This window comes from Pteropus medius, unplaced genomic scaffold (assembly GCF_902729225.1).
Source record: "Pteropus medius unplaced genomic scaffold, Ma_sr-lr_union100, whole genome shotgun sequence".
Lineage (NCBI taxonomy): Eukaryota > Metazoa > Chordata > Mammalia > Chiroptera > Pteropodidae > Pteropus > Pteropus medius.
This window is the reverse complement of record NW_024349800.1, coordinates 32,949,997-32,973,899: the sequence shown is the minus strand read 5'-3', so window position 1 is coordinate 32,973,899 and position 23,903 is coordinate 32,949,997. Positions and strand designations below refer to the sequence as shown.

The 23,903-nt window shown below is 33.4% G+C and overlaps 1 protein-coding gene and 1 pseudogene across 14 annotated transcripts in view; both read right to left on the bottom strand.

Annotated features, from left to right (window-relative positions):
- Window positions 1-23,903, bottom strand: part of NRXN1 (neurexin 1) — a 1,007,449-nt gene that overhangs the window by 550,202 nt on the left and 433,344 nt on the right. For 13 of the 14 annotated variants that reach the window (XM_039887176.1, XM_039887185.1, XM_039887183.1 and 10 more), the window contains one exon: window positions 12,209-12,647. In XM_039887176.1, coding sequence (XP_039743110.1) covers window positions 12,209-12,647 — 439 coding nt within the window. The remainder of the gene's footprint in view (window positions 1-12,208; window positions 12,648-23,903) is intronic. The other variant, XM_039887191.1, reaches the window with a different exon arrangement.
- Window positions 620-737, bottom strand: LOC120622397 (uncharacterized; annotated as a pseudogene).

The window sequence follows — 23,903 nt, the reverse complement described above, 5'->3', positions numbered from 1 at the left end:
GCCTCTAATGGTTTAGCCAAGAAAGGAAGAAAGAAAAAAAGGAGGAAGGAAGAAAAGATAAATTGACATTCTATACCACTCTTTGGAATAAAGTCAGACACACTCATTTTCAAAACTAGTATGCAACTGTAAACTAAGGAAAAGCTGTGTGCTTCCATCTTTAACTGACGTGATTGCTTTTATTAAACACAATAGTTCGAAGATCATTTGTGTCAAAATCCTACTGAAGTACACTTAGCCATATGAATCTATGGATTAACTCCTAAGGTCTCAGTTTACTCACTTCTAATATGGGCATAATAATATGACCTAGCTCATATGGTTGTTCCAAGTATTCAATAAAACAATACTAGTGAAGTATCTAGTTTATCATAAGCACTGCATAAATGCTGTGTATCATGATTAATCACAGAGACCAAGTCAAATTGGTCATTTATTTTTTTTAAACCGAACTAATTACTTATCTAAATTGACATTTTCCCCCCTTACTCCAAATATAAGAGAAAAATAATTCTTTTCTAATTTTTTTTTTTTATTATTTAGGTGAGGCAACCCTTGGTTGATCTCGCAGATTGCAAGGGCCGTGTCAGCTTACAATCCTTTATTTTTTCATTTTATAAGCCTACAGAACCTGGTCTTCCTAGGTGGTCTCCCATCCAAGTACTACCAGGCTCGACCCTGCTTAGCTTCTGAGATCAGATGGGATCGGGCTTGTTCAGGGTAGCATGGCCATAGACAAGAGGAAAATAATTCTATTAGTTTATAAATATATAAGAACTGTGGCTCTAAGCATAGGATGAAAAATAGCCATTCACATTGGTTTGAGAATCACAGAAAAATACTTTTGCAAAATCTATTAAAAGGAGAAAAAAAAAATGAAAGACCGAGGCAATTTTTAAACCAAAACTTCCATCTCATACCATCAGATTACTTAAAATTCCACTATTATTTTATATCCAGAAAGGTATTTATAAAAATTCAAATATAATACCTGAAAAGGATACTACACTGACCCATTTCAAGATTATTCCAGATTTATATTTTAGGTCAAGACCATAAATCAGAATAGAAAGAGTCTAAAGAAAGAAAGTGGATTAGAAAATGTCTGATGCCATGCCAGCCGCTGACATATAGCCTCAAAGATTTAGGGGGCGAACACACAAGAGAGTCTTGAAGACGGTACAGATGTAGGGACAGGCAGAGAAAGTACAGTATAGATACATGGTGGGCAGGAAGATGCATTTTAATTGTTTCACAGAATACCTAAGGCCTGCCCCAAGTGAAAATATGCTAGTGATGAATGCGAAAGGTGCATCTAACTAGGGACATGGTGCTAGTCTTTGTACTTTGTCCAATGCAGTCCAAATCTCAGCAGAAGGGGCACTCCTCCATACGGGTAGCATAATGGGATTTGTTCTGTGAGGGAGAAGGGCATGGAAGCTGCTAACACAGACTGTGCAGGCAGCCAAGTCATTAAGAAGACATTTATCTCTTTAGATTCCCAGAGAAAGAAATGAAAAAAGCTCCAAAGGGGAGAATCACTTAAAGCCATTATTATTTTGGCCTTCCAAAGATGGGGGGTACACCAGAGATTTCAGAAGAAGGAAGCAAAAAGTGAAAACAAAGTACTCATTTTTACTGTTTACATTTGTTATCCAGGAAAAAAAACAAAAACAAAACCAAAAAACCTCATTTAGCAACATGCAAGTACCATAAAATCCTACTTAGAAAAATATCATTTGGGGAAAATGAAATGGATAATTTTAAGTGAGAATGGTGGTTCTTTTCTCTTCCAAATAGAATTTCATTACATACATTTTTTAACTATCTAAAATGCCCTAAGAAGTGAATTAAAAGATGATCTCTCTCTTCTGCAGTAGCTAATGGCAGCTAGAAAATAATGAGAAGAAACGAGTGTTAATGACAAATGGAAAGGCAGACATTAAAAAAAATACCTATTATGTGTGGAAAGCAAAGGGTTGTATGCAATGAACACAGTGACTTATGCTTATAAGATAAAAGCAAGAGGAGTGCTTTTAGTTAGTTTTCCAGTTAGTTCAAGAAGGCCTCCTAGAAATGATTATGTAATGTTGAGAGAGAATTGTTAAGAGACACAAAGCAAGTGAACAATAATGAAGTTTTAAAAGAGTGGGAACATGTTTTTAAAAATATGCAACTTGTTCCATATGTCTTTTTCATATTCATGGACCAAGCTTGATTCAGCTCAGGGGAGGGAAAGAAAAACACTTGGAAAAACTGTGTTGTCCTTATTCATGATGTTCGGAGTCTGACACTAAGAGGATGCTTGGAGGATTCCTGAGAGGAGGGAATGCAGTGGCTTGCATAACCACCGCTCTCTTCATCCCCCACCCCCATGGTTCCATAGCTCAGTACACCAAGCTGTGTCCATATTCAGTGTGTCTACACTCTCAGAGACAAAACTGCCGCCAGATATTTCAGATAATCACCCATGAACAGTATGTCTGACAGTGAGAATGGAATGACTAAGTCTCTGGATTTTTATTTATGGTATGTTAATACCTATTCTGAACAAAGTATTGTCAGAAAGTTCAGATATGTTTTTATGGATGTGCTTGTTGTGGCTAGAGGAGGATATTCACTATAACTTTGTCATTAGACTGGAATTTTCTGATTACAACACCTAAAGTTAATTCACAATTTTCATATAACTTATATACAGTCCATTGGGTGTGTACGTGTGTGTGCACATGCACACACATACACACACACAGTTTAACAGAAAACTATTTAACTCTACTACCTCAGAGGTACTCTGATATTTTGTTCTTATTAAATAATTTTATTAATACGAATGCTAGACAGGACCCACCAGATTGACTTTGGAACCAATTAACAGATTGTAACCCACAGTTCATAAAACACTTATTGAGAGGTTACTATCATAAGGATAAGGATGCTTTTTCTATAGCTCTTTACTGCCCCTTTAAGAAACAATTTTAGAGTTCTCATGGGAAGAAGTAGCAATGAAAGATGGGAACAAAAGCAAAAGGAGCGTAATCCAACCTTCAATTCAAATACAGTCCAAGGGGAACTACAACTTTAATTTAGCCTTGGATTCAAGGTAAGGAGTCACACTGAGAATATGCATGTGTCAGATATTTATTAAAATATCCTGCAAACAAACATAATTGAATGAAACAATCATGACTGAAAATCAACTACTATTTTCCCTAGATGCTTTGTCAATCCATATCCACTTACATTTTAAAAGAAAGTCTTTGAAAAGACATAGAAAAAGAAAAAAAAAATAGAGAAAGTGTAGAACTAATTTAAGTGAAATGGAAACAATTATTTTATATTTTGAGGATTCACAGAGTAACAACTTTACCCGAACTAATAATTCAATTTTATTACTGAGTCAAATAGATATTTATATTTTAGCCTATACATGTGCAAAGAACCTGAAGTACTCACATTTCTGATAAGGGATTTGAACTCTAAATTCCTTAATGATTTTATTACTGATACTCATCAGAAAACATTTTCACCTAAGCAAAAGACACATCACAGAATCACTAAATTCATTTAAGCCCATTGAACATATACATATGGGCATAGCAAAATTTCGATATTAAGGTTTCCAAATGCCTATTTTATTACAATTGAGTTATGAAGACAGTGGTTGCCAAGAAAATATGATATGAATATTTAGACCCTGTTCATTGATAAAGACAATTGAGTAGTTGCCACAGGTGTGTGTGTGTGTGTGTGTGTGTGTGTGTGTGTGTGTGTGTATATCAATAGAAAATGAGAGTTTTCCAAAGGCTAAAGTATGACTACATATAAGTGAATTTTTAAGAGGAAACAAAATTCTGGTATATTATTGGTTTATCCCTCTATCTTTTTCTAGGAACTATAAATATTGATACATTCTCTTTGGAACTTCTAACTACAAATTACATTTAAAGTTTCTGGTAAATTAGACAAATATTTTACAAAAACATTACTATATTTGATTTGTTAAAATCTGTTGACCATAGTCATGTTTGGCAACTTATTTTGATCAGTGCTTCTTGCTTCAATATTTAAAAATCTAAAACATCCTGCTGTGTTATTTTACTTTAAAATAAATGAAATTTCAGCTAAAAGCCAAATATATTTTTTATATTAACATTTAAACATAGCTGTTTTCATGATATATGCAAAAGATAAAATCAAGGTGACAGACAAGATAATATTCATTTAGGAATATTTATAAGCATAAACAAATTCATACTATATGTAGAAGTATACATAAAAGGGGAAAAAACTGTTGAAAACAGTTCTAGTCATAAAAATGGAAATCAATTTTATGATTTGGTCTGGTATTTATAATATGTTAGTTTTTACTAGTTTTTTTTTTACCCAATTTTCTTTGGCTATTCCATTTCCAGAAGATTAGCTTATGGGGTGAGAAGAAACATGAAATGAAGGTTAGATTTAAAATAAGTTAATGTGGCTTCAAGTTTTAAATTACTGCAAAAGTTTAAATGACCGGGAAAATAGATGGTAGAAGATAGTGTGTTGTAATGGGGAATGCGTTTGCCTGGCCAGAGGAAACCAATTTTCATGTTCTAGCTTTGCAACTGACTAGCTGGCAAGCTTAGCCAAATAAAAGATTCATTAGGCTTCGATGTGGCTCTTATGCAAAATAAAGGAATTTACTGAAAACTCACTATGGTTCTTTTTTTAAATAAAAAATTTTAAGTTGCTGCTTAAAATAATTTTTAGTTAAATATCGCTTTTATCTATCCATAATTCTGATTCACTTCTCATTGCAGAAGGAACTCAGATCCCACAAACTTGCAAATATACTTGTCAAATTCATACTCCATTAACAAATTCAAAGTCAGTAAAAAGGTATATGTGATAAAAGCAGAACAAAACATTCATATAATATAATTAATGAAAAAATACAACTCTCATAACATAAATAGTTAAAAAAATAATCATAATATTAACAATGGGAGTTTTGGAGTAGTGAGATTATGAGTGAATAGTTCTTTCTTCTCCCTCCCTCCTTCCCTGCCTTCCTTCTTTTCTTCCTTTGTGTCTTTAAAAAAAAAAAAAAAAATCTCACATATTAGGTTTATAATAGAAACTGAAATAAACTTTATTTGAAAATAATAAAAAAAATACTCTTAATATTGTTTTCTGTTCATTACTATGCGTTTTCTGCTCACTTGGGTTCACCTATGAGCCAGAAATTTCAGAAAGCAAACCAATATATGAAGAAAGAAATCTTGGAACAAAATGTAAAATATTTGAGAATACCTAGTGAGGGGCAAGATTGAAGGAAAAGGGGAACCTCATATACTACAAATAAAAGTATAAACTCAAACAATCTGTTAGTAAAATAACCTGTTATTACCTTTCAAAATTAAAAATGCAATTAACCCAGCAATTCCATTTCTCAGAATATGCTACAGAAATTCTGATCAATATGCACAAAGATATAATATGAAGACATCCTTTATGAATGAGTTTAAAACGGTGAACTTTTTTTAAAGTTAAAATTTAAATGCTCATCAATAGATAAATTACTAATATGAATTGGTATGTTCAAATTAAGGGATTTATGATGTCACTACAAAAAATGGCACAGGAAAAGTTCTCTGTAGGTTTTTCAAGTCACCGACTATTGAAAAATGATCTTGTTTATGTAAAAAGAAGCTCTACATTTCTTTTATATGTATAAATACATTTACAAATACACTAATGCATAGAAAAATACTGGGAAATTTTTCAATACCAAATTATTTTAGTGATTGCCTATGAAGGAGGAAGTGAATTGGTGAGAGAAGTATGTGGCAAATGAACACTTTTCATTTATGTACTTTTTGAATTGCTTGAACATTTTTATCAATAGCACATATTTATATCTTATATACATTCCATGTATTAAGCACATGCACATATACAAAGACACACACAGCAACATGTATATACATATGAATTTTAAAAATGATCATATGCAAGGATAGGAAGCAGTGAATATTAATGAAGTGACATATTTTATAGCAATTAAAATATTATTTTACAGAATTTCCACAGATTTCTACTCAGCACTCCACCCAGAGGGTCAGTGTGTCTGGGTGTGGTCAGAAAACTAACTGCCTATTTTCTAAGGATGTAACTGACACCCTAGCCCAGGGTCTGCTCCTTAGCTTGGTAGGCACAGAAAGGGGATTTGGTAGATTTAAAGAGCGAGGTTCCATCTCTCAGGGTTTGACTAATATCTACCAAGCCTACAAGACCAATGTATAAAATTCCAAGTAATTAATTCTCTATGAGAAATTAACTATTACAATATATAGAATGCTTCCTTTGTAGCTCGGCCAATATAAGACCTCAATTTATAATCCAAATGTTTATTCACTTACGATGGGAAATTTAATTGTTACAGAAATCTGAATATTCATGTCTGTATAACTGGTCTATTTTATTCTTCAGTTGCAATCAGATTTACAATGAGAGATAAATCTTAATCAAAAGAGTAGGGAACATGGATTCTAACACAGGGAGAATATATGAGATAAAGCGATGTGTAGTAACATTAGCCTAGGATGGTCTGACATCATCCTATCAATTAAGATGACCTGCTTTCTATCTCTACGGTGGGAGTGAGATAGTAAACTCTCCTGAACAATTCTTAGAGGGATAATGCCAATGTCTTGCCTCTATGACTTTCTTTTCTATAGTCAAGTTAATATGCTGAGTCCTATACGCCTGGGATCCTTGTTAAGATGCCTCTGAAAAGCTCTGCTTTTATTCTCAGATGCTGTTTTCATAATTCCCAGAGAATAAATGTTGTTATTTAGATATTTTTGAGCAAAAAAAAAAGACATCATAGTAAATAAACAGCCTGAACAACTATGTTTATACTGTAATTGCAACTATATAAAATACATGTACATGTTAACAAAGACTAGAAAAAATGTGCAAAATTGAAAATGTTTTGAGCAGGAAGAAGATAATAGATAACCTTTCTTCTTTTTAAACATGTTCAGAATAAAAACTTAAATATATGTGTGAATTTAATAAAATTTAATATAAAGATTGTATGTAAAATTGAATCCAGCTAGTCATCAGAATAGTCAAATAATCGATAAATTACTGATAAAGTATTTCAGTCTTCCCATTGAGGGGTAGTGGTTTATGGACATGGATACAAAATAAAGTATTATAAATGTACTTGAAATAATTTCAGTATATGCAACAGGCAACTAGGTAGAGGCATAGGAGGAATGTTTATAGTCAGAGGGCAAGTTCAAATCAAGATCTAAATAGAGAAATTGTCTAATGTTGTTCAAATAGAAATGTCTAAGCATGGTGATTCGTGAATGGCATACACAGAAATCAGTGCTGGTAACAGATAGCTAGAAAGTACTGTTCATATCAAACAGTGATTACTCTAAACTTCTAATTATGTGCTCTGAAGAGAGCTGTGTGCCTTTCCCACTGTAATTTCTAGTTCTTAAACTAGAACTCTTTGACTTCAAGTCAAATCTCGATGGCTCCTTAGCTGTTAAATATAGGCTTACCCATGAATAATTGTTGATACAATCTGCTGTACCCTGCTGTACACAAGCCGATTTTGACAAGAATAATGAGTTTTCTCTTTGATTTCAATGTGTAATGAATGAGGGTTTGCAAAGAAAAAAAAAATGACTGGCAGTTTGTTATAAAAATACTTGAGAGGATACCCTTGACTGAGCCAAAGAGCTTAACACAAGTTTAAACAATATTCATGCCCCAAGAAGACAGTCATTAACCTCATCCTAATTTTAACACAATTCACACTTTAGCTAAATACCTGGGCAACTGATTGGTGTTGAGTTTGGGAGCAAGAGAGAGTGAAGGGGTAACCCTGGAAAGGGAGAAGCGGCTGGTAAAGAAATACAAGCCCTGCAATCTTTGCATAGTAACGAGCCTCTTCAATCACATTTATTAACTGAGCAACTTAGGGGGTTTGCTCTGGTAAGTAGCTAAGCTGTTCATGGCGGACATGCACATTCTGTAGCACTCAGGTCAAATACTCTGATCCACAAAATCATGCCTGCACTTTGCAAGGTTACCCTTTGTCAGTTTAGTGCAGGATCTGAAAACGCCATTTATGGCTCAACCCACTCTGCCTCCCATGTCACTGGTCATAGACTAAACAGATGATGAAAGAAGCTACACTGTACAAAGAGAAGAGCTGTGGCCAAACAGTATTAGTCAAGTGTAGGATTTAAAGGGCCTCTCTCTTTTCTGCATCACAGAATAGATGAAGGGACATATAACCCAATACAATTAATTGTACTGAAAATGAAGTTCTAGAAAAGTATTCAGATAAAGATTCTACTTCTCATCAAACAAGGGACTCATGTGCCCACCTTTTAGTGAACAAAGACTGAAGGGCAAATCATCAGAAATATGGACATCCTTGTAACCATCTTCCTTGTCCCTAGCCTGCTTACTGTGGCTGTATAACCCAGTCCTCAGAAAGGAACACCTTTCTTCGTGATTAATTTCCCTTCTATGTACATGGTTGCTAAATAACACAGGAATCTCATGAACAAGCCAGAAGAGCAGTCTTGTTCTCATAAAAGCTGGTCATTTTTGTACCAAGCTTACCACCGTTCCCTAATAACTGTTTTAACTTACTGCATTTTTTCCCCAGACATCTGGACTTGGAGAATGGCACTGTATTTTTAAAAGAAGGTCAGCACCTGTTATCCTATATTGCGTAAACTGCTTTCTGAAGGTAATGCAATTCCTTAAAAAATCTGCAGGTACAATTGAAAGAGTGCTATTACTCTTCAAATGTAAGAATGGTGCTATTCTTTTTAGAATATTAGGGGCGGGTTGGTGCTGAGCCATTCACATGCTTTTATTTTTTATTTTTTCTTATAACAAATATTTATTGAGCAACTGCTATTGCACAAGTACTGGGACTTGTGGTTCTAAACATAATTAAAAAAAAAAACAACTGCCTCTCATATATGGGTTTCCATTATAAACTGTTTGAGTAATATTAAAAATCAGTCTGTCCATCAAATACAGTTTTAACCCTATCTCCAGCCAACATAACCATTAACATCAGACTAATAGTCATGGGTCTTATTCCTACTTACTTCACTATGGTCAATAGCAGAAAGAATAACTCTTAGGCCTGGGTTCTCTCTATTTTAATAACAGAAAAAAATATGGCTCATTAAATGTTTTAAAATATCAATCGGCTAAAGAGTATCCCAGGAGATTCAATAGATTTTAACTTCTTCATCCATGAGTAAGAAAGCAACCAACATTGCCCTTCTTTCAGAGCAGTATCATTCCCCTATATTATATGAAGAGTAATTTTCATATAGCCTTTGAATACAGATGATGTGAAAAAAGAGTAAATGAATTATTTCTTAAAATCTATGTTTCTTAGTTTTAACTGAGCTATAAACCTTAGTATTTCACCAGCGTAACTCAAAAACATCCTTTAAATAAAATGAAAGCTAGTATAGCTTTTCATTCAATCTTTAAAAGGCTGCTTTATACCAAACCAATGTAGTGTGCAAATATAGAACTTAATTAAAATACTATATATAAAATATTAACTGCTGCAGTTATTAAAATTACATTAAACTCCCTTGAGCTTGACCAATATAATATGAACTCTCTTTTTTTTTTTTAATTTTTTTTTTCAGTTTAGTAAAGGACAGAACTTGGTTTAGGGAGTAAGCTTTGGTTTTTATATTGTTGGCTCTAATTCGGTTAATCTGAAATTGTAATCATATAAAAGTACTTTACCATCAAAACACTACCAAGCATACTAACTTAATCTTTCCACTGGATTCCAACAAAAATCACATGTTTTATTTGTTTTCTTAACATTTTCTTAAGGCATTTCATTCTTCTTCTCATCTAGCATCGAACTCTGTAAATTAGATATTCTTTGCTTTTCCCATTGAGGGACAGTTAATAAACTATTGGTAATTTTAATGAATTAAAGAGCTTACACAGAAATAGTAGATTTTATTCTCTTTGAGGATTAAGGTATTTATTTAATCCTTATTGTAATAGGTCATCCAAAGAACTTGGAGAAACTAATTAGATTGCATCACCATTTAAGACTAGAGAGTCAGATGGGTCCTAGACTTATTTTGGTGATCACTTTGTAAGGTACGCAAATGTTGGATCACTATGTTGTACCCTTGAAATTAATAAAATAATGTATAACAACTATAATTTAAAACTAAGTTTAAAAAAGACAATAAATATCCAGGTATAAATCATCATTATCAAATATCTAATGGGTGGTTTTCTTTTCTTTTTTTTTTTATTCTATTGGAGTCGAAGGGCAGCGATCTGTTGCTAAATATCTGTATTCCCATCAATGTATTCTTCTCAGCTTAAATCAGAAAATCAAAGAGGAATCCAGTTCCTAATAAAATCAGTATGGTACAGCAGGCAACAACAACAACGAAAAAATACAGTCTACTCTCAATTATCTAAGACACCAGAGGAAAATGATAACATGGTACAGATTGTACATAATGGTAACGAATTGTCCTTGTGTACTTCTTTGGGGAAATGAAAGAATGTAGAAAGACCGAGTTTCCAGAGAGTGAGGAATCAGAAACAGTCTCTGAGATACCTGGAGATCAGAGCAATGAGTTCTGACCTTTCAATTTTCATCCCTCTCTCCCTGCTCCCTAATTTTCATAGATTCCATTTGTTTTTCCTGAGGAAAAAAACATATTCTTTTAATAAGGTGAATATAATTTTCTTGACTGATAAACAGGAAGACAAAGCATGAATAATAGTGAAATAGGAAACTGTTTTGTTTCAGAGAAACCAGGAGTAAAAGAGTACCAAGAAAGTCTAGGAAAGAAGGGTGTGAAAAGGAGAGTTCAGCCTCAGGACTTCAGCATGGCCCTTCTCAAATAGAATAGTAATCACAGATTGTTGGATCTGAAAGAAGTACTAAGTGTCATCTGGTCTGTGGTTCCCAAATTTGGCTGATTATCAAGTCTCCTGGAAAGGTGTGCAAAAATATAGAATCCTAGGTCCCATCACTGCTGATACCCCTTTACTGGGTCTGGGATCCAGTGAACGCTGTGTCTTTACCAATATGTTTTATACAGGAAAAAATTTCAGGCCCATGAAAAATGCCGTGGCAAAGCTTCCACTGCTATTTATTGGAAAATCCAGAGTGGATGGTATAATATCTATGCAAATGAGAGATTTATGGGAGGGAGAGGAGCAGAGTAGCTAGGACTAAATTCAGTTGTCTTTCATTATAAGAACATGATTTGATTTGTAAGTGAGAGAGACAATCAGAGCATAGGAGCACAGAGCGATGAAAGTAAAATAAATAACATATAATTGTATACCTAAAACAAATTGTTTCTCTCTCTTTCTCTCTTCCTCCCTCCCCTCTTCCACAAACCCTGTTTCCTCTGCCTAGACGATTTTTGCCCCAACCCAAACCTAATGCTATTCGTCTTCCTAAGCCCCATAATCTACTCAAAAATTTCATAGTAAATAAATGTAATTTCTTCAGGCCTTCCCTATAAGTCCTGACCTTTCCCCACAACACACACATCTCCAGGAAAAAAAGATGCAGCAAAAAGAAACCAGAGGAATGAATCCCTATTTGTGGGATTCCAAACACCTTCTCAGAAAGGGAAGCTATTTAAAAGGTAGCAGAGTTTTGTCAGTGTCCTTGAAATCCTACTGTATTGATTAAAGTGTTTTTGATACCCTACGTTCACCTTGATAAAAAGTGTGCTATACTAAACTAAAAATTTTATGTGTGGGTCGTTAACATTTTTCCATGTTTTATATTTGACATTTCAGGCACCTCCAAACATCCATTGATATGAGGTAATTGGTAATATCAGAACCTTGAATTTTATCATTTGTAAATTCAAGATAAAATTTCTTGCAAGATTTGGCACTTGATGATTCAATAAATATTCATTTAAGTAGCCATTTGGGCATTTGGAGTTTGATGCCCAACTAAGATGATTAATTAGTTCCTTCTGATTTTTATATGATATGACACAGAAATAGTAACAGACAATTTCCTTTACCCTAAAGATAGAAATGCAGAAAATATTTTCTATGTATTGGTTTTAATTCTTTAGGCATGAAAAGAAACATATAGGGTATTCCAGCAAGTAAACAGCATAGAAAAACAATAAATTACCTGACCGTCCGTCTCTCTGGAAGTCCACATGATACCATTCTCCATCATTCACCTTCTTCTGCAGGGCTTTGATTTTTATTGTACCTGATCCCATGTCCAGGAGGAGGTAGAGGTGACCATCCAGCATCTCAATAGCAAAAAAGTCAACCTTTATCATCTGTGGGTGCTTGGCATCTTTTTGGTGTCGTGGCTTGCCATGGCTAAATAAAATGAGGCCATTTGGCTCTGTTGTGCGGAAGTCAAATGATATGGAGCCTGTTTTCTTTGCATTCCATTTAGGCAAAGAGATGAAAGACTCTGGGGTTTCAAAGGTGATTGGGTCCAAAGTTGCAACATTCTCACATTTAAATGCTACTACTCCATGGATCTTCATCTTAGGGTCTCCTTGCTTGGCAAGTCGAGATAATTCCAGCCTTACATCATTATTTTTATATACAACCTGTAGGCAGAGTATAGCAGTGAAAAACTAGACCCATATCTTAATATTTAGAAATTGTCATCAGCTCATGTAACTGGCAAGTAGATAATGAAAAGGCACACAATGTTTAGTGCCTTTTGATTAATAAGACAGCTTTTTGAGCCAAGTAAAATTAAAGTATCAATTCATTGAATAGTAACTTCCAATCTAATGTCATTCAAATAACGTGTGTGCGCACACACATGTACACAACTGCCTGTAGTTAACTCAAATAATTTAAATAAATCTGTGTGGAGCTTTTATTATTTCAAGCACGTGCAGACTTGGATTTACAAATGCCATTTGTTTTCTTTTGTTGGCTATCATACTTTGTTTATTAAATGTAAGTACTGAGGTTTTTCAGTTTTATCATTAAAGTATTTGAAATTAGATATTTTTGTATAACAGTCCTTTAAAATACAGAATTTCTTTTATGGTCTATATATCCATTGTAAGATATATGTTATTTGTAAGATAATCACAAATTGAGGGAGAGAACATCCAAATTTTCTCAGAAAAATTATAAAATACAACTAAGACGCGGAAGCTCTCTCTTGCCCTGCTCCACATTAATAACTGTTTGAATGTTACATAACTCTGGAACATGGTGTTTACTCTAAATCCATTCGACCTGTATCGCTGGCGTTCCATTTCACTTTTAACATATGCAGATGTGGAGCAAAGTTTGTCTTGTATTCTCATTTTGCAAGGCACTTCATCTAAAATGGTGGGTGGTTCTGATGGTTGTTTGATAATCTGAGGGCTTTTTTGGACTTAAATATCACAATGGGCAAATCCACTGGCAGAGCTCATAATATCATGCATCTGCTATCACAATGCTTTAAAAAATTTGTAGCTATTTCGACATAAGGATAGAGATGCATACTTTTTCTACAAAATGCATACCATTAGATAGTTATATTTCCAAAAAAATATGTCATAAAGACTTAAGAATATCTAATTCTTTTTAGAAGGCATTCAAAATTTCACAGCAGCCAAATGTCTGGTTCTAAACTCATTTATCCATATGTAATAAAATATTTATGTAAGAAAAAAATAAGACAACTTAAGTGTCTGATTAGTGCTATAAAATTAACCAGATCAACACAGCAGTTAATTCTTCCAAACCCAAGGCCAATTGAGCCAAGAGTGAGTTGGCTGATGAGTTTCCTGATATAATTTGTTAATGGATATTTTATTTTTCAGAATGACTAAGAATGCATGCTCTGGTATTGAACTCCATAGTGCAAATTCCAGTTCCAGCATTACCTGACTGTGTGCTCTCTAAGCCTTTTTTTTCTCCCTTATAGGGAGATAACACCTCACAGGATAGTAATAACAATTAAAGAAGAAAATTCATGTAATTGAGAAAAATATACATAATGGTAATCAATCCAATGCCAGGCACATTGTAAGATTATCAACTACATCAAACAGCATAATAAAAAATATGATCATCTCTTTACCAAGTAGACCCAGAGATATTAGTTCTAAATTAAGCCATTATAAGGAAACATTTAGAAATTAAGCACAATAACTGGTATTTTATACTTGATTTGTGCCAAATAGTCACATCTTTCCAATGTTTGTCATAGTTTCAGTTTACATTTATCTTGAAGGATTATGAAATAATACCATATTCCTTATTCTTTTAACAGATATGTGTAATGGTTTAATAAGCATCTACTGACAACAAAAGAAGAGAAAATGAACTTAAGCAATAACAAAAAGGAATCAGATTAAATCTTAAGTATACTTTCTTTAAAAAAAGAAACAGCTATTAAGCCTTGGAAAGTTGATTTAGAATTGCCTTTCTTTGGGGAACTTTAGAAGTGGAGAAAATGCTTTCCATGGATGATTTCCAAGTTTTATAACCTCTCACCGTGATTTTCAATCTACTCCATTTTTTTTTTCATTTTCTTGGTGATTTATATTTTAATATTTGGAGACTATTTTGATATAGATATTGATCTGGAATGAGTTATTTCCTGACCCAAACAGTGCAGATGATAACTCTGATCGATGCTAACACATTGCCTGTGCAATAGAACCACAGAAATTCAATTGGGTGTTTCTGACATGAGCAAGTGGGTATATATTGCCATTTGAGTCCCATATCAGCTACCAAAAATGTTGAAGAATGTGGGGTTAGGGCAAATCTAGGTGGAGATTTCAATGAGATTACAATTTCATGAGTGAATGGGTGCCCTGGTGATAGGAAGGTTCAGGAAAATGGAAATGAAAAGTAGGAATTACCTCGATCTTATTACTTAGGGTTAGCCATGCACCGCTCAAAGAAAGAAAATTAATCTTCACCAGATTCTAAGGTTTATGCAGGCAGTGACCTTTCTCACTGTAGCCTAGCACCAAGATCAGTGCCAAGCACTGAGTAGACAATAAATATTTGCTGAGAGTTTAATAAAATTCTTCTTTCGCTTTTTTAAAACTTTGTCCCCAGATTGTACACTATTATCAATAACATTTATAAATATAGTTAAAATATAATGGAATATGTATTGTGAACCAATCTCATAACCTAGCTACTATTTTAGCCTATTTATCTAGGAAAATGTAGAAACTTTTATGTGTGTTCAGTTATAAATGGCAAGCTGGCCTATGTATTAGAAAACTTCACCTTCAAACTCATTTTGTCGGGTGTAAATTACTTTTAGAGTGAAAAACACCTGAATTAAAATTCTCCAGAGGTAGATCATTTTCCTAGAAGAACTATCTTGAGGAGAAGCACATGTATTTTTTTTCCTTCTCATTTTATATTCTTTGAAAGGTAACTCTGGAAGACAGAAAAGCAATTTTGGATAGGCAGGCTGATAGCTCTCAGCTCTACATTATTGCTTCATCTGACCCAGATTTCATAACCATCCTACTTTTTTAAAGTTAGATTTATCTTAAAAATGACCTGAATATAGTTCAATTATAATAACACAGAGCAGCCATTAAGCACTGCAAATCTAAAAATTCACTTGTAAGCTTTTTTCCCTCTTTCTGATGCTTCTCAATCATTTAGAATCATTCATATATATATTTTTTCTTATTTATATCAAAAGTTATAATAGTTTAAACTTTCAACAAATCTATATGTATTCCATCATCTTAACAATTGATGATATTATCGCACACTAATTTAGATCTGCTGTAGAATCAGGATTTCTTTTGAAAATGTTTTTTTTGAAGAGTAATTAAAAATGTTCAGTTTCTTTTCCTTGCTTCATGAGTTTGTATTATAAGTCACAAAAGATATTAACATAAAAGAAGCCTTAAGTTCTTCTGTCATTTATTATTTGCTGTGTTAAGGTTTTGTTTGTTTGTTTTGTTTTGTTTTAGCTTCCATATAATTTCCACACATTGATTATATTTTTCCTTTACTACAACATCCGTTAGAAATGTTCCTCACACTTAAATATGGAAGAATAGAAGTAATACGTTTGTGTTTTTAGGCTTGAAATTTAAAGTAGACAGTCACTGAGTATTTTATTTGGTTTTGATAATACTCCTGAAAAGGCAGGGGAAATAAACAGGCTAGAGAAGAGAAGTTTGATAGTCTGGATATGGACTTAGTTTAATCACAAAGCTATTACCTAAGTCAAATTACCTAATCTTTCTGACTTAGTTTCTTAATTTATAAAACAGATTTCTAAAAAGGAAAGGCAAGTCAAACCCATCAATCCTTGAGCTTCATCCCTACCCCCTTAAAATATGTGATTTGAGGCAGAGGTAAAAGATGCCAAATTGTTCCCTTTTTCTGGCTTTTTCGTTTTGTGGTTTTGATGCCAGGATATTGTTCCCTATTGTGAGATATATCAAAACACTAATCCATTAGTAAACAGAATGTCCACTACATCTTTAGGTACACAGATATGCCTCAAGTATTATATCTATCCAAAGTTTGTACAGATGGTATTGAAGAACTGGTAGCTGATAGATAAAGCTCTTTCCATAGGAACTGAAAGTATTTGAAAAATGTAGATCAGTAGGAAAACATTTGCCACTTACTAACGACTATTTTGTTGCTATGTGTTGTCATTTAGAACTTTTAATGAGGTTCTTGAATTAAATTAATTAGCATGAATTGATCAAAGCTTTTCACACCTTAACTCTAAGAGTGTGCAGGGTGGTAAAATGAGCATTGATGTTAGAGACAAAGATGTAAGCAGAGATCTAGACTCTATTATGACCCTCCCTGAGAGAATATGAATGACTCATTTTAATCTGAGTCTTGGTTTTCTCTTCCACTCTTGGGAAAATAACAAGTGAGGCCTAAGAACCTGGTTTTCAATTCAGATTTCAGAGAATTTCAACTCATCTACTTGCAATTCTGTGACTTCATGCAAGTCTTTCAACCCCACAAAGGCTTGGTTTTATCTGTAAAATGAGGTAATAATATCTACCACATTAGGGTTGTTGTAAAAAATAAATTACATTTCAATTAAGGTGCTAAGTTCAAGGCCAAGAACAGAGTAAGTGCTCAAGTAAACAGTAGCTACTCTTATACATGTTGTTGTTATTATTATGAATAACTATTTTCTCTACAGTGAGTAAATGGAGTTGTAAAATACAAACACTGTAACAAGTATAACACCTAACATGGCAAATAGTAGATTACTGGTCAATGTTTTAATAGAGCAGCAGGATCAAAGAGTTCAAAGCAGATTGGGGCCTCTTTTCATATTCTGATATTTATATTGTAGTTTGAAGTACACTGCAGGCTTTCACTGTAGCTGGGGTTTCTTAGCCAGAGAATATACATAGGAAGCTAGTAATCTTGGGAGTTTTACTTTCTCTCATGAGAGGGTTCTGTGGCATTCAATAACAAAACTATCACTAGAACCACAATAACAAGAATAGGTTCAGATTTATGGAATGTTTACTTTCTGTCAGTCTTCATTACAAATGATTTATATGTATTATGTGTTTACTCTTCACAAGCATCCTAGGAAATAGATAACATTATCCTATTTTATCAATAAATATGTGGAGACACAGAGCTCATTGAATGTCTTGCACCAGGACAATGTCTAATACACTGTCTGAATATCTAATATGTTAACTTTAAACTTTGTCTTAGTATCTCAGCAGGGAAATTCACTTAGTTTTTGACAGCAGTTGCTAAGTAGGAGATTCACAAACAGCTATTTGCCACCATGCATTCTTATAAGTTATATGGATTATTTCAAAAGCTAGTATTTTCCTTCCATTGTCCTCATTAAAATATATCTAAGAGAATCAAATATGATAATTGAGCAGAGGAATTTTTCATGTGCCTCTTGATTAAAATGTCTCTTCTCAAGTTCAGTTTAAGCAGAGGGGCCTATTTCTCTGTTTGCAGGACTATAATGTAGTTTTTCAACAGGTATGGCATTTATGATATAACACACCCACAGACACACAGACACAGACAGACAGACAGACAGACACACACACACACACACACACACACACACACATACATATTCTATATTTTAAAGGTCCATAAGGTTTAAGAATTATCTAAAGGGAATGTCATTTTAGTTTTTTGTTTGTTTGTTTTAAACACAATTAATAGTTTATTAAGAAAAAGTGAGAATATTTTAAACTCCAAAATTTAATTATTTTCTATCTGTGATATGCTCATGAAACATCTATTTTTAGCAATGTGCTTATTTCAAAATACAACTAAGAGTTAGTCCATAAGTGAACAGTACAAGGGCCACCCCAACAAGTAGGGAGTAAATTACATCTGTTTTGCCATGACCTAGATAAGGGCCAGCTCAATAAAGGAAATAAAATGTATTACAACTTTTATCCTCAATATTAACTTATTTATTACTTTGAAATTATTTTTCAATCCCCACACTTTCAATTTAAACAGAGAAGTACTTGTTAGGAAAGGTACTGAAGAAAATGCAATTTTAATTACTCTTCTGTGCATGCATCCAATCCAATAGAAGAACATGGTCCACTAAAAATAAACCGGTTTAATTTCTCTTGAATATTTGTATTGGCATATATATTGGTAATGTGTAAACTATATGTGGACACACATAAACGTACATAAAGTTTAGAAGGTACCCAATGTAAATGTATTCATAAGTAATATGTCAAACTTGCTATCATTATGCCCAGAAAAAAATAAACACATGTATTAAATTAGAGAGTTCTTGGTTGAGACACACAGATGGTCTTACACATTTGGAACCAAAAATGTCTTGGCTTAAAACAAATTTTAGCACTTATAGGCTTGGCAGACTTAAAAGAATGGCTATAGCCGGCGGCGGGGGGCGGAGGAGGGAGGGTGGGGGGGGTGGGAAACACATTATTTTATGATTTAAAAAAGTTAGAAAATTAAGCAGATTTCCCTCAACGTTCCTGGCACCATTAAGAGATAAATATAAAAACAGAGGCAAAATGGTCACTTTTTTAAGTCATTGCTTTCATTATTGTCTGATCTTCTACTCAAGATCAACTTTCTTAAGGAATTCACTTACTTACGCTAAAAGCCTAACACAGAACCTGCTTATAATAAAATGGTAAAAAAAAAAAAAAACAAATAAAAAAAAATGTTTGTTGAGCTTAACTGACCAAAGGACTAATGGGATTTTAGTTTTTCTGAGAATGTCATTCCATAGGCATTTTCATCTATAATCTGAATATGTCCACTTAAGGCAGATGTGCATCCAGTTGCAAGAACTTATACATTTGAAGTGGGTTGATGAAGGGGTAGCAGATAGGAAGGAAAATGTAGGAAATATATAAGCCCTGTACAATGCAACCCAGTACCTCTTTAAAAACAATACTTAACACTGAGAAAATGTGTTTTAAGGAGAGTGACATAGGGTATTTTAAAAGATAAGAGGGTTTTTTTATTGAGGGGGACGGGAGTTGGTGATTTCACCCCCTCCCATAATCTAATCCTATTTACAGATTATGTGCAGATAAAATTTTCACCTAAATTAAAACTTTCCCCATACAAAACAATAATAATAATTATGTAATGTAAAAAAGACTATAATAACATAATTTCTCAAAAAAGGCATGAAACTCATTTAAATTAAGTAAAAAATTGTTGAAGTTTAGAAAGAAAAACCAACACAATTTTGTCTAAGCTATGTAGAGAAATAAATCTTCTTGCTTAATTCCAGTTAAATATGATTAAATATATTCTATTCATAAAAAGAAAGAAAAGAAAAACCCTCTTGCTTTATCCTTTCTTCATTCCACCATCAGCGAACTGCCTCAAGTTATTTAGACAACACTGGACACCATCTGTACAAGTTAGTGTGGGAGGTAAAAGACTAGATTGTCCCTGGGTTAACAGCTCTATTTAACGCGCTTTCACTGGCAAATGGGTTGTGGCAAAAAAAAAAAACTTGAGTTCCATTAAATAGAAATGTCTATTTTTCTCCCATTAAAGATTGGGTATCCAGTAATGATTCTGGAAAAGAATAATGTAAAAATGAACCACTATTGTCAGTAAATGTGAGATTTGAGATGTCGATTTTTTTAAAGCTGAAAACTAGATCAATCATCTTATTTTCAGATGAAGAAAGAAGCTCAGATAAGCTAAGGGACTGTCCCAGTTAACACTAAGTTCTGATACTGAAACAAGTATTGAGACTTCAGGATTTAGTGCTCCTTCAGCTTTGTTAAAATAAATAAATAGAACAATGAACCATTTCTACCATAGGTGCAATATTATGAGAGGCTGTTGAGCAATTACAAATGAAGAGTAGCTCTCTTTTTAGTAACATGGCAGAAAGGGAACTGTAACTAATTTAAAGGCAATTTTAACTTTAAAATTCTCTTAGCTTTATAATAAGCTGATGCTCAAATATAAAAATAAAAGTCCTGAGGGTAAAAATTCTTAAACTGATTTCCCCCACTAATAGCATTTAGAAAGACATTAAAGTTAACTAGAAACAATAATCTTGTAATGTTTACTGTTATTTTGCAACTAAGTGACGTAGATATTTTCAGCATCAGTTTTTCATGATCTTGCAGAATGTTAACACCCCATAAATTAGGGTTTAAAGCTTCTATTCTAAGCAGACAGATGCTGCTAGTAAGGACAACGCATGTTTGCTTTATCCAAATTTTTTTTAATCCTGTGCCAGTCTTAGTGAATAAAAGTAGCCACTATTATTATTTTTAAGGGAACATATTTTCCCATGAACCAAGAATGATATCTTCAAACTGATAATGACAAAATAGTAGAACCAAATGTTATGTCTAGATTAACCAGTGTAAGCTCCTTTTGCGACCCAGCCTCAAGAGCTCAGTGAAGCTCCCTCATAATCTAATTTTACATTTTTCTAAGAGGGTAGTCATTCGTAGACAATATACCACTTAGTATATGTATGTTCACATATATGCATGAAGATGTACTATTTACTATATAGTCTGTCCTTTCCCCATTGATCTGAGATAACATGGTGTATGTTGCTTGGATCAGCCAAAGTTTTAACATTTGAATCTACAATCACTTTTTGATCATGTTCATCACTTTTTGGCTTAGCAAGTCTTCCTGCAAGAGAGATTTCAAAAACATATTAACATGTAAAATATTTATTATTTAATTTTATGTGTTTGTGTGTACAACTTTTTAATATTTTTGAAAATATTCATCTTATCTTTCAAGGGGAAAATCCAAACTGAGTCCCCTTGCTCAAATAGTTACTTATTTTAGCCAGCACAATTTTTAAATAATTCATTTTTTTCTACTGACTTGTAAGAGCAACCACATGCTAAATATTTACATATACAAGATTCTGTTCCTGAGCATTGTTTTATTAATGTTTTTTTTTCCTTAAGCCAGTTCTACTTTATTTAATTATCATAGCTTTATAATATGTTGTAATATATGTTAGGCCCCCTCCTACCAAGCCATTTATATTAATTATCTAATAATGTTTATACATCGTATCAGAAAAAGGTTTTTGTTTTCTGCATGAATATATATATAATAGAACTATCAAAGTTGCTCTGATCTAGCTTTCCAAAGCTAAATGCAGCAAGCCAAAGCCGGTGGCAAATTATTAATTCAGACTCACTTAAAGAGACTTCTGAATGGCAAAAGGAAATTATATCTTGCTTAGAATTACATTCCTGTTACAATTATTTGTAAAGTTATAGTCTATAAATTATTATAATAATTTTGATTTTAATATATCAGTGAATCTGGCCTCACGTTTAGAAAATTATATTTATTACTTGGAGGTCAGATATACAACTATAGAGACAAAAAGTGCCAGAGATAAAAAAAAAAGTGAATTAGCATACTAATTCTTGTCCAGTAATCACAAGACCCTGGGAGAGCTTCTTGCAGTAAAATATCAGGAGTAGGTGGCCAGTTCATCCAATAGACTTGGAAGACAGGACAGAGTCCTCTCAGTGCAGGAGAAAGCAAAGTGGCCTCTGACTCCACTTCTCTCTTCAAGAGGCCAGGACACTTACCTGGAGACACACAGCTAGTAAGTGTGGAAACAGTTAAGTAGTGGACAAGACAGAATCTGAATGACTGTCTCCAGAGCCAGGAAGAGACTACAGTTTTTGGTTTTCTTTCTATGAGACTTCTTTTCTGATATTTAAGTTCTCTTCAGCAATAAAAACTATAAGACTCTATTTAGCCTCCTTGACCTGAGATTTTAAGAGCTGGTTGTCTAATTTATGATAACTATACTCAAGTTGTATGAATCTCCTTTCTTGCCCTGGCTTTTTCTGCTCACTCAATCACAGCTCCACCTGAGAACCCTCAAATGAAACAAGAGAAGGTGACACATAAAACAGCCAGTGCTGTCTTTTTAGCAACCAAGATGAAAAGATTTTGCAAAGTAAACTTGTTCCTGAGAAGTTGTGTGTAAAAATCTGTTCTGTAATTTTAATATTATTTGATGAAGGCAATGCACTGCATGATATATGTGTGTGTGTGTGGATAGATAGATAGATAGATAGATAGATAGATAGATAGATAGATAGATATAAATATAGTTATGGCTATAGCTATGGATATGGACATAGATTCAAACAGCCCTAGGTTTGAATTCCAGCTTTGCTACTTAACTACTTACACTGCCTTGGGAAAGTTCCTTAAACTCTGAAGTAGTTTCACTCTTTATCAAATGAGATTATTAATACTTATTTTGCAGTATTATTTAAGTACATACAGTACTGTCCTTGGTCTTGGGCATTGAGTAAATATCCATTATCTTTACTATTATTTTTTCTATGACCTTAAATTTGTAAGATCTTAAATGTTTAAGAGGGAAGTGCTTGTCATTTAAGTAAATAAGTGAATACTTCTCTAAAAACTAAAGCAGCATTCTGAGTAGTTAATCTCCTTCAAATCATAATGTTTACGTGAATATTTCCCAAATTTCATAACTCTATTTCTTGTCTTCCATTAACTCTACATTTTGAAAGATGTCATTTACTAAACAAATAGTGTTTATTAAGGGATACTTAGTTTGATCATTTTATATTTATCGAAGGCATCTAAATGACAAAACGAGACACCCTCTATAATCACAGCGAGTTGATAGAATTATAGCCTGCTGCAAATAGTTGTTTTATTTAGCTTGTACTAACAGTGGGTAAGTATGCAACCCTTTCTTTTGTTGAAAATTTGAGTGTATACACACACACACACACACACACACGCACACACAATCTATTCCTTATTTCTAATTTCAAGGACCCTAAAAAGTATAAAGACTCTAGGCTGGGAACTGTTACTTTTCAACTATGACTGCTAAGCATGGGAGTATTTCTTTTTAATGCATTCTTTAATTTTCCTTTGGAAAGTCCCAAGTGCTTCAAATGTCAGATAGGTTGTGCCTTTTGCCAAAGGTTGCTTAGTTAACTGTTTACTTAATGAATGGGATTTCATGTGCTGCTGAATTTCTCATGGCACACGTTAGGAAATTCTTGGCAGCATTTAAATTGGAGAACTGAGAAACATATTGGCTCTACAGAAGCTCAATCAGCTCCCAGGCAGGAACAGGGCCTTTGCCAAGGAAAAAATCACTAAAATAAAAAAGTATAAAGACTGAACTCACACAATCCAAGGAAAACTGACTTTCATGTGCTGGATGAAATGAAAGCTGGATCCAGATATCTCAGGTAGCCCATGAACAGATAGGGAAAAGAAATGCTCTATATTTCCGGGAGAGAAAAGGGGATGGAACTCCTTGCTTTGGAGGATGACAGTACGCTTAAATTTCTCGACTACTTAGAAAACTCAATGAG